General features: G+C 35.8%; 1 protein-coding gene across 1 annotated transcript in view; it reads right to left on the bottom strand.

Annotated features, from left to right (window-relative positions):
* The window catches only part of PDE3A (phosphodiesterase 3A), a 119,281-nt gene that overhangs the window by 41,408 nt on the left and 60,849 nt on the right, over positions 1-17,024 (bottom strand). The window contains exons 2-4 of the mRNA XM_077771161.1: positions 16,730-16,987; positions 15,133-15,287; positions 8,746-8,870 (exon numbers count right to left, since the gene is read on the bottom strand). Coding sequence (XP_077627287.1) covers positions 8,746-8,870; positions 15,133-15,287; positions 16,730-16,987 — 538 coding nt within the window. The remainder of the gene's footprint in view (positions 1-8,745; positions 8,871-15,132; positions 15,288-16,729; positions 16,988-17,024) is intronic.

Genomic DNA, 17,024 nt, shown 5'->3' with positions numbered 1-17,024 from the left:
GAATTCTATACCTGATGAAGCTCCCCTTAAGAAACAAAGGAGGGATTAAAGACTTTCCCAAACAAACAAAAGCTGTGGGACTTGATTATCATCAGACCTGCCTTTTAAGAAATGCTAAAGGGAGTTCTTGGACTGGAAGTAAAAGAATGCTAATTAACTTCATAAAAAGGTAATGTAAATCTCACCAATAATGACAAATATAAACTCATAGATTCTGCAATATGGTAACAGTGGGGCATAATTCACTTAGAATTCTACTTTAAAAGTTAAAAAAATAGTAAAAATAACCATAACTACAATAATCTGTTATTAGTTATACAACATAAATTACATGTAAATTATAACAACAATATAATAACCTTAAATGTGAGGGGGAGAGGAACTGAAAGTGTAAAGTTTATGAATTCTATTGAAGCCAAGCTGTTATCAGTTTAAAATACTGCACTTTAGGGGCACCTGGGTGGCTCAGTCAATTAAGTGTCCAACTCTTGGCTTCAGCTCAGGTCATGATCTCACTCTTGTGGGGCTCCGTGCTAATGACATGGAGCCTGCTTGGGATGCTCTCCTTCTCATTCTGCCCCTCCACCCCCTGAAAATAAATAAATAAACCTAAAATGAAATAAAATTAATAAAAATAAAATAAAAAATAAAATGCAGCATTTTAAGATATTTAAAAAAATTTTTTTAATGTTTATTTATTTTTGAGAGAGACAGACAGAGCATGAGTGGCAGAGGGGCAGAGAGAGAGGGAGACACAGCATCCGAAGCAGGCTCCAAGCTCTGAGCTGTCAGCACAGAGCCCGAAGTGGGGCTTGATCTCACAAACCATGAGATCGTGACCTGAGCCGAAGTCAGAAGCTTAAACGACTGAGCCACCCAGGCACCCCTTAAGATATTTTATGTGTCATGGTAGCCACAAGGGAAAACCCTTTAGTAATTACACAAAAAAAATATGCTGAAGATATGAAGTGAAAGCTTACAGATACCAAAAGACATTAAAATATAAAAATAAACAGCAAGGCAAGAAAAAAGGAACAGACCCACAGAATACCATGAAGCAATTAACAAAGTGGCAACAGTAAGTCCTTACCTATCAATAAATACTTTAAATGTATAGACTGAATTTTCCAGTTAAAAGACACAGAATGGCAGAATGGCCATGTTGCCTTAAAGAGACTCACTTTAACCTTAAAGGCACAGTACACTGAGAAGGAAAGAAAACAACATTTCAAGAAAATGGTAACCCAGAAAAATCAGGAGGAGCAATACTTTTTTCATACAAAATAGACTTTAAGATAAAAATGGCAACGAGGCAAAGAATATTATTTATAATAAGAAAGGTGTCTTTACAGCAAGAAGACATATGAATTATAAAATATTTATGCAACCAACACTGGAGCACCTAAATACATAAAGCAAAAACTAACAGAGCTACAAGAAGAAATATAGTAATAGCTGGGAACTTTAATACCCAACTGTTTGCAATACATGGATCAGCCAGAGAGAGGATTAATTAGGAAACAGCAAATTTGCACAACACTACAGACCAAATGGACCCAACAGACACACATAGAATATTCTACCCGACAGGAGAATACACATTCATCTCAAGCACACACAACATTTTCTAGGATAGACCATATGTAAGGCCACAAAACAAGTCTTAGCAAATTTAAGAAGACTGAAATCAGGGGCACCTGGGTGGCTCAATCAGTTAAGCATCTGACTTCAGCTCAGTTCATGATTTCATGGTTTGTGAGTTTCAGCCCTGCATTAGGCTCTGTGATGATGGCTCATTCAGTCTCTCTCTCTCTCTCCTCCTCCCCTGCTCGCTGTCTCGCTCTCAAAAATAAACAAACATAAAAAAATAAAAAAAAGAAGATTGAAACCATACCAAGTATCTTCTCTAACTACAATGACACAAATCTAGAAATAAGTAACAAGAGGAAAACTGTAAAATTTACAAATGCATGAAAATTAAACAATACCTTCCTGAACAACTAATGGATCAAAAAAATTAAAAGGAAATTTAAAAAGTGTCTTAAGACAAATGGAAAGACAACATATCAGAAATTGTGGGATACAGTAAAAACAGGTCTGGTAGGGAAGTTCATAGCACAAATGCCTGTAGTTAAATCTACATCTTAGGAACTAGATAAAGAAGAACAAATTGAACTCAAGAGTTAGCAGAATAAAGAGAGTGATAAAGAATACAGCAGAAATAAATGAAATAGAAAAAGAAAAACCACAGAGTAGATTAACCAAACTAAGAGTGGGTTCTCTGCAAAGATAAACAAAACTGACAAACCCTTAGCTAAACTAACCAAGGGAAAAAAGAGAAAGGACCCAAATCAACAAAATATAAATGAAAAAGGAGTCATTACAGGGAAAACCACAGAAATTTAAAGGATCAAAAGAGGCTACTACAAACAACTATATGCCAACAAGCTGGACAACCTAGAAGATGGAAAAATTCCCAGAAACCTATAATTTACCAAGACTGAAGCAGGAAGAAACAGAAAAATCTGAATACATCAGTTACTAGTAAGAAGGTTGAATCAGTAATCAAAAACTTCCCAATGAAGAAAAGCCCAGGACCAGATGGTCTCTCTCATAAATTTTACCAAATATTTAAAGAAGAATCAGCACCAATCCTTTTTCAAATTCTTCCAAAATTCTTCCAAATTCTTCCAAAAATTCTTCCAAAAATACTGAAAATAAGTAAAAACTCTCAATTCATTTCATAAAAATGAAAACATTCACTCAAAAAAAATCTGTGTTCTCATGTTCATAGCAGTATTATTTATAATAGATAAGAGATGGAAACAACTTAAGTGACCATCAGTGGATGAATGGATAAATTATATATATATTATATATAATGAAATATTGTATCTATAAAAAATTATAGAATGAATATTGAATATTGAATGAATATATAATGAAATATTATTCAGCCATTAAAAAAAAACAACAAGGAAATCCTACCAATGGCAACAACATGGATGGACCTGGAAGGCATATGATAAATGAAATAAGTCAGAGAAAGACAAATATTGTATGATCTCACTTATATGTGGAAGCTTTAAAAAAACAAAACTAAAAACACCAAACTCAGAAAAAGAGATCAGACTGTGGTTACCAGAAGCTGGAGGTGGGGGAAGGAGGAATTAGAGGAAACTGGTCAAAAGGTACAAGCTTTCAGTTGGAAGGTAAATAACTACTAGGGATGTAATGTACAATATAACGAGTATAGCTAACATGGCTGTATGATATACAGAAAAGTTGTTAAGAGTGTTAAATCATATGTGTTCGAAGCACAGGGCCAACATTCCCCTCACCCCCTTTTCTTGTTTTTCCTTTTCTTTTTATTGTATCTATAATGAGAAGATGAATGTTGTCTGAATCTATCGTGGTAAAAATTTCACAATACAAGTAATTTAAACCATCATGCTGTGTGCCTTTAACTTACACAGTAATGCATGTCAATTATTTCTCAATAAAATTGGGGGGGAAAGCAGGGATATTTTTATGTTGTGAGAAGATAAAGGTATAAACATATAAATTCCCTTTTTCCCACACCAAACTACTTCAATACAGTGTAAAGTGTTAATAACAAAATGGGTACATACTTACGTGTTTTGTCTGTAAGTAAGAAAGAGATGTATCAGTGCTAAAAATAATCAAATACTCTGTATTTCTAGAAATGGTAGACTACAAGTAAATTTATTTCAGATGTAGGAAGATAATATTCCAAGGAAACAAGATAAATGCCCATCTTAGAAATCTTTAAGAATAAATTATATTCTAGGTTTTTAAAAGATGTGATCATGTACAAAGTTAGAAGGCTTAACTTTATGAGCTTTGGAGTTTCATCCAATTTCATGCTGCACGTTCACATATTTACACATGCACACACAAGGGGATTGGGGAAGGGATTCAATTAAACCTGCATTTTCAATTTCATTTATCATTTTGTATATGACTCCAGGAAAAAGACATAGCTTATGAGATATAAACCTTTGAGTGATTCAAACTGTCCTGATGTGAAAGACAAAACTGGCACATTTAAAAATTTAAAAAAAATTAAAAATTTAATTTTAAAATTCTAAAATCCCAACTCCTTTGAGTGATTCAGTTTTTAATTCCTTGCTTCTAAGAGCATGAGAAAATGTGTCAAGACACTAGGAACTCTGGACAATTAAAGGGAGATGATAAACAATACTGGAGGAAAATTACTTAAGTGAATCCGTCTGTTTTATGCTATAAAATTCTCATTTAAATTTTAACTGAACAAGAAAGGAGCATGTCTAATAAATACATGTCTCTTTTCTATGTCCTCCGTAAAATGGACAGCTCGAATATTTTTCCAAAACAGAAAATGTATCTACCATATAGAGAATGCAAAAAGAAACAACCCCTCCCCTCCACCACTGTGTGCCATAATTAAAGTTGTCTCTCACCTCAAATTTTCTGTAGGGAAAACTCAGTCTAACTTGCAGGTGTAAAGAGATTTGTAATCACCGTAGGAGGATTATAAGAATCTTATAAAAATGAAAAGAATCCGGGAAGGGTCTACTGCAAATGCAGTAAGTATAACCTGGAGGAATTTTAAAAGCAGAATGACAATGGCAGGTCTACACTGTCAGTGACTCATAATAAAAAAGCAAGACTGATAATGTAAATTATATTTAAATATCTTGCTCCCGCACTTTAATCAAAGAACTTCTATGTGCAATTGTAAATAATTGCTTTTGTTTCAACTATTTATATTAATACTGATTGAGCTAGAAGATATACTGTTGTACTTAATTTGTGCAGAGAACAGATTTCATTAGTTCCCTCCAGAAACAGGTCATTTACCTTTCAGTGTTTATTCCCTATGCTTGCATCTCCATACCTCTCTTGCCTATTACTTCTTACTTCCCTCCTCCGATTCTCTTCACATTTTATTTGGTTCCATTTCCTTACACTGTTTGCCACATTAAGGGGCTTCTAGCCCCTTTCCACATAGGCATCTCAGTTAAATACATGAAATAGATCACACCCACTTACCTCAATCAACACCAACATGTCATCAATTCAGGAAAACGAAGGTTTCAAAACAGAAAGGATCATTTGATCAGGAAGAACTGTAATTAAATTTCAGCTCTCTGATTCTTGATGGACTTTCTTCCCTTTTGGCAGACTTTTGGGGATTTGTTTAGTTGAATTCAGTGTGCATAGGATGTAGGTTATTTTGTAAACATTTAGCTCTGCTGTGACAGCAATCTAAATATGTCACAATGCAAAATCCTCTCCAAAGTAATCATGACGGAGATACCTTATGTACCTTATGGCAAGAATGGAGAGAGGCTCTCACCATGCCTGTGGTTCTAATTTCTACCATCTGCCTTTGTGGTATGTTAGACGAATATTTTTTCTTTTTACACTCTGTTCTTTCTTCTTGACTACAGTAATATAAACTGAGGCACAGGACACATGAAGATGAGGCTGTTCCTCACGTCTGTGCCATTATTTGCTGTGTCATCTCCAATGAATGAACTAACTATAATTTTCAGTTTTTTTTAAATTGACACATAATTTACATGGAACATCACTTTTAGGTATACAGTGATTCAGCATTTGTATACCAATTTTAGCATAGGTGCTGTCAAAATGAGCATGATTTTTAGTTTCTTGACTTTATCGTGTTGGTTACTTTGATAATTTTAATCTTCTAACCTAAATGAAGAAACTGAGACATACAGAATCAGATCCTTCCATTGTCATGTACCTGTTGGCCAAGGACAGGACCAGATAAAAAAATCTTAATTTTAAATTCCTCCATTTGTGGTACTCAGTTTTCTTCTAGTACAAAGTCATTAGGACAAAATAAAGGATTCAGGAACAATTGTTTGAACTTGGGCAAGTTGCTTAACGTTTTTGTGCCTCAAGATCCTCATCTGAGTCCTCTTCCTAAGCTCCGAGTGTAGAACATTTAAATTTATATTTCATCCCTTTCGTTACATATCATTATTGTCTGACATTTTAATTCTGCCATAAAAATAAAAAAAAGTTACCAACCTAAAAATACTATTATTTATGCACACAATGTTTGATAAACTCATGGTTTTCAAGTTTACTGATCATTTTTATTAGATCTCAGACTTCTTCTCTGCTATTACTTGGCTTTCTAGAATACATTCCTCCAAATTTCTTTAGTTAAGATTTGGCAGGTGGCAAAGTTTTGACTTTCTGAAAGTATCTTAGTTCATTCCTCTACTGTTGTGAGATCGATGTGCCAGCTATACAATTTCAGGCTATTATATTCTCTCAGAACTTTGAAGAAAAATGTTCCACTGTGTTCTGATGCCCTTTATTTTAAATAGTTCTCCTCTTAGACTGACCTGCTTTCCCTGAAATTTCCTTTTTTTGGCGGACTTTAAGATTTTTTTGTCTTCAGTGTTGTGTAGTTTCACTATCTTGTCTTTGTATAAATTTTTTTGCCTTTACTCTGCTTTTCCTTAGCATATATATCCCCTATCCTCTACTAAAATTATGATGTTATACTGGCCTTTTCTTATATTCTTACATTTCTTAAAACCTCACACATCTCCCCATTTTTCATCTCTGCCACATTCTGGGTAATTTCTTCATATTCTCCACTCACCAGTTTGCTATTTCTCCATTCAATAGTCTGTTATTCCATTTATTCTATCCTATTTCCTTGATTATATTTCTGAAAGTTATATATAGCTTCTCTGCAATTATGTCTTCTCTCATTGCTGTTACTTTTTATGACCTCATATTTTCCTTAAAATATTTACATATTTTAAAGTTAAAATGTAAATACATAAATATTTTAGCATTTAAATATTTCAACTCCTTTAGAGATATGTAAAGTTGTATTTGTTGTTTGTTCCTGACTCATGGCAAGAAACCCTGTGTGTTTTGTGTTTAGTTAACTTGGTTATAAGCTCCAACTTGTTTGAACTTGATATCTTAGCCCTTAACTGGTTATGCTTTCCTCCAAAATTATTTGCACATATTTTTTTAGAGAGCCAAGGGTCCCACTGACCTGGGACAATTTTAGTGCTCCTTTAAAGTCTCAGGCTTCATGTGGAATACTCAAATTTAGTTCCTTTGTCTTGATGGAGTCCCAGATGAGGCTCCATATTACTGAGGCAATCTGCATTTGCCCTCAGGCAGACCAGTTTAAGTATCTGCCCACATCTTCATGTTCCTGGCCCTGACTGAAAGTTCAATTCTATTTCTCAGGTCATTAATAACTTCTAAGTCATATGACTTAATGAGGATCAGATTAATTTTTGGAAAACTGGATTACTTTTAGTGGTTTCTGCAATGATGCAATTCTAACAAAATCACACTTTCTGGAGGATGTGTCTTCCTACACTAAACAGATTTCAGCAAAGTTGGTGCTTATGTGATTCCAAGAAAGAGTCACCAATAGAAAGTGGATGATAAAAGGAGAATGAAAGTACTACACTTTCTAGATGTAAGAAACAATAAAGAAGATGTACCTCTTTTAAAATTAATAGTTTATATTTCAGGGTGGTGTCTTGAAATATTAGTGGAAGTAATGTGAGTACTGTTTCTCTGACCCACATAGACACTTCACCATTTTGAGGATTCTGCTTCTGGCTTTGATGCCATAGTTTGTAATAAACCCATGCTTCTTTAAGAACAAATAGAAGAGTTAAATAAATAAATAAATAAATAAATAAATAAATAAAGCTTTCAAGGCAAGATGATCAATTCAGAGGGACTAGGTTCTCAGAGAGAGCAGAGAGAAGATACCCCAGCAGGGTAAGCCAAAGTCCTATGTACTGTTCTTCCTTTCAGAGCATTATTTACTGACCATTAGCATGGAGCAAAATTCTGGGAATCTAAACAGAAGGGTGCAGCTATTAGGGAAGCAAGTCAGCAGAACTTTTAGTAATGTCATGACACTAATGACAGGAAAACTGGAGTCTGGGACTGCCGCCATGGCAACCAGAATGTGAATGTCTAATAGCCAAGTGAGAAGGGGGTAGTTTTCCCCTGGAGCCATTTGGAGACTTCTTAAGCTGCTGTAAAGGCAGAAGATTAAGAACATATGCAGGAAGCTACTGAAAATCTCATTAGAGTTTTCTGCAGTGCAGAGAGGTGAAAACTTCTAGACAGAACATTCCATGAAGAAGAGGTCATCATATATACCCCAGACTCTCAAATGAGATTTTAGGAGGGGATAATCTGGCAACAGAATCTGACAAAAACTGTATTCCAGTTCTGAATCAGCACAAATTCTAACTAGATGAAGTAATTTTACCCAAAACATTCCCTTTCCTACCTGAAACTTAACTGTCCTTAATTTTGGTATTTATACTCTTTTCCAACAATCTCTTATAAATCTCATAAATACCATACTCCTGAAAACTAGCTTTAACAAACACTAAAAATAAAACTGAAATTTGCCTGTACATCATTAGCTTTTATATTATAAGATAATGTTTCCACAGATTATCCTCAATGATGATACTTACTTCCTATTCATCCAATAAGTTCAAGATATTTAGCAATGCTGAGCATGTGCTTTGCTATTGCCTGTGGAAATTTAAGTAACTAATTGGTTATTGAGGCTGTTTCTTTTTAGAAGAGTCAAACCAAACACATCCTCAGAATCTTGTTTCAACACTTAGAGCTTAGTTTACCCCAGACTACACACTCACTAAGTAGGAATTCTTCTCCCAACAAGCTACTAACCTGGTCGATTTGGCTTTTTTGAGTTTATATGGTTAGCTGCAGAAACAGCATAGGATGAAGTGAAGGATCTGCTTTTGGTGAGGGTCATCATCACTGGGTTATTCCAAGAATCGGGACAAACAGCACTATAAAGACAGAGCATAAAGAAAAATGAAGAAATTATTAATCAATTATTGGCATAGAACTTGCCAGAATCCAATCATCATTTCTATAATCAGCTTGTTAATCTGAGTCATGGTCCAGCTTCAGTGACATGACTATATTACTTTCAAATGAAAAAATAAGTTATCTGAGCTCATTTTTTGCTACAGGGATATAGCAGTTACTCATCAAACACACTGGGTTGAAAAAAGAGAAAAGATAACTTCCTATTTATCCAGTTAATAGGAACCAGACACCTTCTTACTATGCTACTGTAATCATGTTCCTCACAGATTTTCTAAAACCTTGACTTTTTTTTTTAATGCTTGCTTTTGACAGAGAGAGAGAGAAAGAGAAAGAGAGCATGTGCAACTTGGGGAAGGGCAGAGAGAGAGGAAGATAGACGATCTGAAGTAAGCTCTGCACTGACCACAGAGAGCCCAATGTGGGGATCTAACTCAGAAAACACAAGATCATAACCTGAGCCAAAGTCAGATGCTTAACCCACTGAGCCACCCAGGTGCTCCAGACTTGACAAAGTTTAACAAAGTTCATAACTTACATTAGTTATGAACAGCAAACCGATTTATTGGTATACCTAAATTTGAAATTTAAGTGGTGATAAAACTATTCAAAGATCATATTCTTTGCAGTATTTTATTGTGATGGAAAGGTTAGTAAGAAGCATGTAGCCTACAATTTCTTTTATTGGTAATAACCTGGAAAGAAAGGGATGATGAGCCAAATCCTCTTGTAAACATGTTAATGACGGACCTTTTGATAAACACATTGAAGCTATTTACTAGGAGAAAGGTAATGGACAGTTGAACCTTCATCTAAGGAATACTTTTATGAGGCTATCCTTGGTCTGCCTTGGTTATTACTGTAAATAAATCTGGAATTAATGGATCTATGGAAGGTTGGGGAGGAGAATCTTACACATCCATGTAATTAATGGGATATGAATTTTGGAGGTGTTCCAAACCAAAATTTTTTTGTAATGCTGAAAACCTTGGGTTCAACCTAAAACAGAATCTATTTTAACTTGAAAGAGAAAAGAATTTAGGTAGCTGCGTTGGCAGTCTTGGAGTGCTGCATGGGAAAAACACCTGGTCATGTTTTGCTAATACCTGTGTGCTTTCAAATATTCACAAATTTGGTACTGGGTAAAATCTACAATTTGCACGAGTATAACTTGACAACTTGACATTCTGCCAATCTTGGACTGGCAGCTTCCTTTCCGGCAGTGTAAGCAGGTCTGTCTGGCTTACTGTAAATAAACCTGAAATTGATGGAGGAATGGAGTCACGAATGGCTGAGATTTGTCATGTAAGATGTATAATTAATAAGGCATAATTTAGAGGTGTTCCGTAACCAAAAGAGTTTCCTCCATGGAAGCAACATTATGCATGCATTACTTAGAATTCTGCGTGTTAAATACAAAATAGACCATGTGCTAATGTGGAACAAAAGGACTTTTTTAGGGTGTTGCACTGTTTCATAACTCTTGAAGGGAAGAATGCTGAGCCTGTGCTTTGCTATTGCCTATATTCTCTGATTATTAGTAACTTTAGCAATGAGGAAAATCTATAACTTATGGGCACCTGGGTGGATCAGCTGGGTGGGAGTTTGACTTCGGCTCAGGTCATGATCTCCCTGTTTGTGAGGTTGAGCCCCTCATAGGGCTCAGTGCTGACAGGCTGGAGCCTGGAGCCTGCTTCAGATTCTGTATCTCCCTCTCTGTGCCCCTCCCCACTCATACTCTGTCTCTCTCTCCTTCAGTACAAATAAATATTTTTCAAAATTTTAACCTATAATTTATGTTGAATTCTCTGACACTGACACTTATGTTACTTCATTTCTTCTCTTATTTTCCTTTTCATATTTTTCAATTGTTGATTCAGGCATTTAAAAACTTCTCCTAATTCTAACAGCAGTTTACAAAATAAATTATAGCAAAGGCATTTGAACTACAGAATGAACTCTAGTGTTTATCAAATACAATTAAGAAAAGCACACAAGGAGCGCCTGGGTGGCTCAGTCGGTTAAGCATCCGACTTCGGCTCAGGTCATGATCTCACCGTTCGTGGGTTCGAGCCCCGCATCGAGTTCTGTGCAGGCCGCACAGAACCTGGAGCCTGTTGCAGATTCTGTGTCTCCCTCTGCCCCTCCCCAGCTCATGCTCTGTCTCTCTCTGTTTCAAAAATAAAAACTAAAGAAAAAATTTAAAAAAATAAAAAAAAGAAAAGCACACAAAATAATATCTGTTTCATATTCTTCTTGAAATCTCCTTTTAGGCATTTCAGAAGATCTAAAATTCTGAAACAATGAAATCAAAGAAAACTTGGGATCTGAGATAGATAACTACACTATTTCCTTACAGCACTGTTCCCTTTTAACTTCTTTTGCTAGATTTAATGAGTGATAAGATTTACTGTGAAGAATTTTTATGCAATGTATATTGGCCTAGGAGTTTTAATTTCTTAGTACAAAATACAATGAATAGGTTATTACTTTTCTATGTACTTTTAAAAGAAAAGACCTTAACGTTAATTGCATTTATTATATTTATATACTTGTTAATATCACAAGAAGTTTTCTATTATGAAGCCCAGCTCAAAAACTGCCTACAACTTTTCTTAATATGAACATTGAAAATATGTTACTTTTGCAGTTTTATAAAGTATAATAATAGAGTAACTTTAGTACACGGAAAATAAATGAACTTGATTAAAATTCTAGCTTTACAGTCCTTCTTAATATAACATTTATTAAAATATATATCAATAAAACAATTAATATGTTTATGTATATGTAGATATATGTATATGTATACATGGGCATTACAATTAATGGCACTTTAAAACATAGTGCTTTCTGTGAGCCTCACAAAAGTTTTCAGTTTTGGATCAACCCTTACAACACTTTCTTGATTCCTGTTTAGGTCTCATAGACAAGTAAATTTTGGGTTTTGCAGAGGAAAGCAGCTTGGGGAAACCTTTACTTGGTCATCTCAAGCTGACAACAGGAAAAGTTTGTACATGCCTGCTGTGGAAGATCTCAATCCTCTTCCACAAAAGTAGATTTTATAATCTCAGTTCTACCCATAACAACACCATCCTATGTCCAAAAAGTTTGACCAGATCCTAAGTGTTTGTTGCTATTGTTTATTTGTTTTTAAACCGAGTTTACAGCCTCCTTTTGGCCTAATATACTGAAGCAGGGGTCAGTTCCAGGGCTGATTTGGAAGGATTAAGGTTAGACTTATTTCAGACTTTTGTGATTTGTCTCACGCCTATTTTTTGAAGCATATAGTATTATTCTACCCAGTTTACCTCACAACTGTGCCACAGTTCCCCCTTCTCCTATGGATTCCTTGTAGAGGATGCTGAGGCTCAGACAAGGACCTGCTCCTCGGGACACACATCTCTGAGTGTCAGGGCCAAGGTCCTTCTGATCCTCAGTCCAGCGTCCTTTCTACCCTGCTATAGGTAAACTACCCGGGAGTGAAGCACCCAGCTAAGTACTGAAGGGGATGTAACCTAAGCTGAGGGTTGCTCCTAATTTCCTCTTTCCACTCCTGTTCTTCTGATCACTACAGTCCTCAGAGTCTTCAGTAGGCACATAATGAAGGAAGAAATGAAAAGGCTGAAAGGGAAGAAACCACCAGGGCTAACACTCAAATCAGTTTTGAAATCGGTCAGTAATTTATTAATAGGTCTCCTCAGTGAAGTTTTAACTTTGGTTTATACTCTGGGCTGGAGATGGTCTATGGCTATCTTTTCACTGTTTTCACCCATGGCAAAGAAAGAGTCCACTAAAACAAGTTCTAGTTAATGGTGGTACTATTGCCAGTAATATATGGCTTCCCCTCAAATTCTCTTCAGAATGAATTTCATTTCTTCATAGTGGTGAAAACTTGCAGTTTTCAAATTTTATATCAGGATTTTTAATAGTACAGTGAAATTAAGGAATAGTACAATTAGGGAGAAAAATATACTCTGGCAAGTCAGCTGTAAGGTTTTTTGGGGGGGACAAAGAAAATGAGTGGGTTATACACTCTTAACTATTTTAAAAATATTTGATTATGAGTATTTATTTCATTAAGCAGGATGACAGGATCCCTGGGAGTTTAGCTCAAAAAAGTTCTTGAAACCCTCTCTATGATAATTTGAATTACAGTCCCTAATCTCGCTTAACTAAGAAAAGAAATACAAGAAATGAAATGTGACCAGGATTAACAACTACAGAAAAGAGACATTTAAAAATGCACAAATGGATTTCTGGCAAAGTCACTGTATGCAAAGAAAATCATGGAGCATTAGCTATTCTATGATAGAAATCTTGGCAAAATTCGTTGGTAAAATAGCTTCCCTAAAGATATATACTGAGAACAAATTCATCAATTCATTTTCTTTCTTTAAAAAAATTTTTTTAACATTTATTCATTTTTGAGAGAGTGAGATAGAGCACAAGCAGAGGGCGGGGCAGAGAGAGAGGGAGACACAGAATCTGAAGCAGGTTCTAAGCTCTGAGCTGTCAGCTTAGAGCCCAATGTGGGCCTTGAGCTCATGAACTATGAGATCATGACCCAAGCTGAAGTCAGATGCTAACTGACTGAGCCACCCAGATGCCCCCAAAATTCATTTTTTCAAGGAACAAATATTTAACTATGATCCACCATCACTTATCATTATTTGCTGTTGAAGACACTGACAATGGTCAATATTTTCAGAGGAAAATATCACCAAAGACTGTAATTTAAAACTTTAGGAAATGTTCACGAATCAGATTGGGTAATCTTCTTCTGCAGTGGCATTTAAAGTTTTACAGAAGTCCAGGTAATAAAATGGAGTAGAATTCCACTGATATATTAAAGAATCATTTGAGTTTGCTTCTGATTCTATAGGTTCATTAGACTACCCATGTTAATATGGGAGAAACCCAGGAAACATTTTTAAATGACAAAGAAAGAAAAGTTAGTCATTAAACTTATGATTTGAAAGGTTTCCATTTCTCTGCCAATCCCAAAATAGTGCTTTATTGATATTCAAGGCCAAGATTGGAAGAAAATTACTTCTAATATTGCTTTCATGGAGTTCAACAAAAATGTGATTATTTTTCAGTCATTACGTCATTAAGAAAACTGATGCAAATGTTTCAAAAACCTGAAATTGTATGGGAAATATTTTTGAAATTACTGAATTCATATAAAGATGCTATTTTTATTCTAACTAGAAAAGGACAAACACAATAGCTCCCTCTAAAAGCACTTCTTTCACAATGAAGTTTTCTTCAAAATTCTTTCTAGATCTTAACACTATCTTTTCTTTAGCTTTGGTATTCTAGCTTTTAAATCACATTGTAAAATCATAATTAATATGCTAACAGAATAAAGTCTGTTCTATTTCTCAATTGAGATATCATCAACATATTAGTTTCAGGTATATAATGTGATTTGATATTCGTATATATTGTGAAATACTCACTAAAATAAGTCTAGTCAGCATCCATCACCACACAGTTAAAACACTTTTTTTTTTCCCTTGAGATGAGGACTTTTAAGATTTACTCCCTTAGCAACTTTCAAATGTGTGATATGGTATTATTAACTATAGTCACCCATGCTATATATTATATCCCTATCACAATTATTTAAAACTGGAAATTTGTACCTTTTGATGCCCTTTCCCCATTTGGCCCACTCTACCCACCATGTCCAATCTCTGGCAACCACCAATTTGTTCTCTAAATGAACTTTAAATTACCAAATGTTTCAACACATCCAGGTACCCTCAGAATGATGATCTACTTTTTGATCTGATCTTTTGCCTTTCATATCATGCTAGGATAACCGGGCTGGTGGGCTGGGAAAATCTAACAACAATTTGCAAATATCAGATTGGATGCTTTTGATTTAAGAATCTCAAAATGAATCTCAGTCTCTGTAAAATGTAGCCTACCTTTACTCTGGGCTCAACTCTTCCCGTCCTGTTACACTGGCTGGCATCACCTCAAGTCCCTGTTCCTACTTACATTTAAGATCACACAACACAATTTAAGCCTAATTGTCTGATATTAATCCCTATAGTGCTACTCTGCATTTAAACCATATACCTTCTTCATTTTTGAAGCTGGCCTCCAGGCAACTGTAGTTAGTTGGGCCACCTTTCCTCTGTAATTTATAATTCCGTTTGGTAAGTAACTTCTCTAAGTGACGTGAAACCAACAGGAGCATTGCCTAACCTTGATGAAGATGCTTCGTGCAGTTTGATGCTGGCGCTACGGTCCCTCCGGACTGGGGCAGGCTCCAAAGTGGGTAGACCTGTGGCTGAGGTGGTGGTTGTCCAAGTTGATGAAACTCGTCTCAACAAACCAGGAGGCAAACTCCTTCTCAGACGCTAGGAAGAAGGAGTGTTGATTTTATTACCAAGCATATTTTTGATCACTAACTTCTATGTAATAATGGGAGGAAATGGGTTTTAAATTAGAAGTGAATTTATTAAAATCTATTGACTGAATATCACCTATCTGGAATCTGGTTGGTCAAGAATTCAATAAAAGAATGCATATTGTAAAATTAACATTTGGGATCTTCATTTCAATGATGACAGGGGCTTCTGGGTGGCTCAGCTAGCTGAGCATCTGACTTTGGCTCAGGTAAGGATCTTGCGGTTCATGAGTCTGAGCTCTGCATCAGGCTCTGTGCTGACAGCGCAGAGCCTGGAGCCTGCTTCATATTCTGTGTCTCCCTCTCTCTGTCCCTCCCCCACTCGTATTGTATCTCTCTCAAAAATAAACATAAAAAAAGAATATCTCTGATACTAGCTCTGATACTTCCTAAAGGTCTGAATATTCATCTTAGAAGGTAATTCAATAGTAAGAGAAAAGTCAGGCACTTTAAATATCAGGACTGATGTCTAACTTCATGTCTATTTTGAGACTGAAAGGAACCAGTTAATCTCTCTCCGTTCCTTTACTGTCTTATCATGCTTAGCCATACTTTTCACAGGGAAGCAGATGTTCAAAACATTATGTAAATACCTAATTGACAAAGTTGTGTGAAAAACACATTCCTGAGTCAAGAGGCTCAGAAGAGCGAAAGCATGGGTGTTACAAAATGACCTCTAGCTAAAGAGGAGAGAGACGCCTGTTTACCAAACAGACAACTGTGCAGGATGTGCCAGAGATGACTTAGACTCTAATTTTTATTGTTTTGGTTTTTAATATGCCCCATTCTCATGCAAGGTCTAAACTAGGTGTAGGATCCTATTTCCTACACCTTAAGTTTGTAAAACTCCTATCTTATATGAAAAAAGAAAGAATTCTACAAAGCACTAAGGCCATCTTCTACCTTAAATAATCCAATATCAATTAAAAATGTTGAGTTCAAAACTTCTTAGGTTTGGGAAAGCCCCAGAGGGTACTCTGAAGTTTATCACACAAATAAATCATGAGCAGAGCATCTTTGGGCTTCAGAAGACACCGGAAATTAAACAGAACCCTACATTAGCATGGGAGCAGGGCCTTTTTCCTGTCCCTACTCCTCGCTGCTACATTTTTATCTCACAGAACAGAGACTGGCATATAAGAGTAAAAAACTCCTTCAAAGTTTGAATAAAAAGGGTAACATAAAAAGGTAGAGCTTTCATTTGTAGAAAGCTAGTAGGTATAGAGACACAAGTCCTTATGTTTAAATTTTTATTCCTGTGATCACCATGATGAACACATCTTCACTGAGTCACTGACATGAATCTTCCATATGGGTTTGAAGTGACAAGAAACAGACCTAGAAAACAAAATAAAAATTTAACCTTTCCAGGAATGTGTCATTAATACTTACCTTGGGAATAGCCAGCTTGTCTTTTTCAGAGCTTTCTTCAGAATCAGAACAGGTGTAGTTTTCACTGAAGGAGATGACAGGATTCACGCGGGGCTTGTGGATAGCCTGGAAGGTGAGCTGGGTGCTAAGCAGGTTGCTCACGGCCCTCAAGGATGTGCACACATTGGGAGGCAGGGAAGGGTCTGCCAGGAGGTCGGTGATGAGGCCATGAGCCTCACCCATCACGGCAATATCCACAGTAATACTGGTTCCTGAAGACTGAGACATCAAAGGAATAGTCAAATGAGAAAAGACC

The sequence above is a fragment of the Crocuta crocuta genome, unplaced genomic scaffold, assembly GCF_008692635.1.
Source record: "Crocuta crocuta isolate KB4526 unplaced genomic scaffold, BGI_CrCroc_1.0 scaffold276, whole genome shotgun sequence".
In the NCBI taxonomy this organism is placed as follows: domain Eukaryota; kingdom Metazoa; phylum Chordata; class Mammalia; order Carnivora; family Hyaenidae; genus Crocuta; species Crocuta crocuta.
Note: the sequence above shows the minus strand (reverse complement) of the source record. Positions and strands in the feature narration are given on the sequence as shown.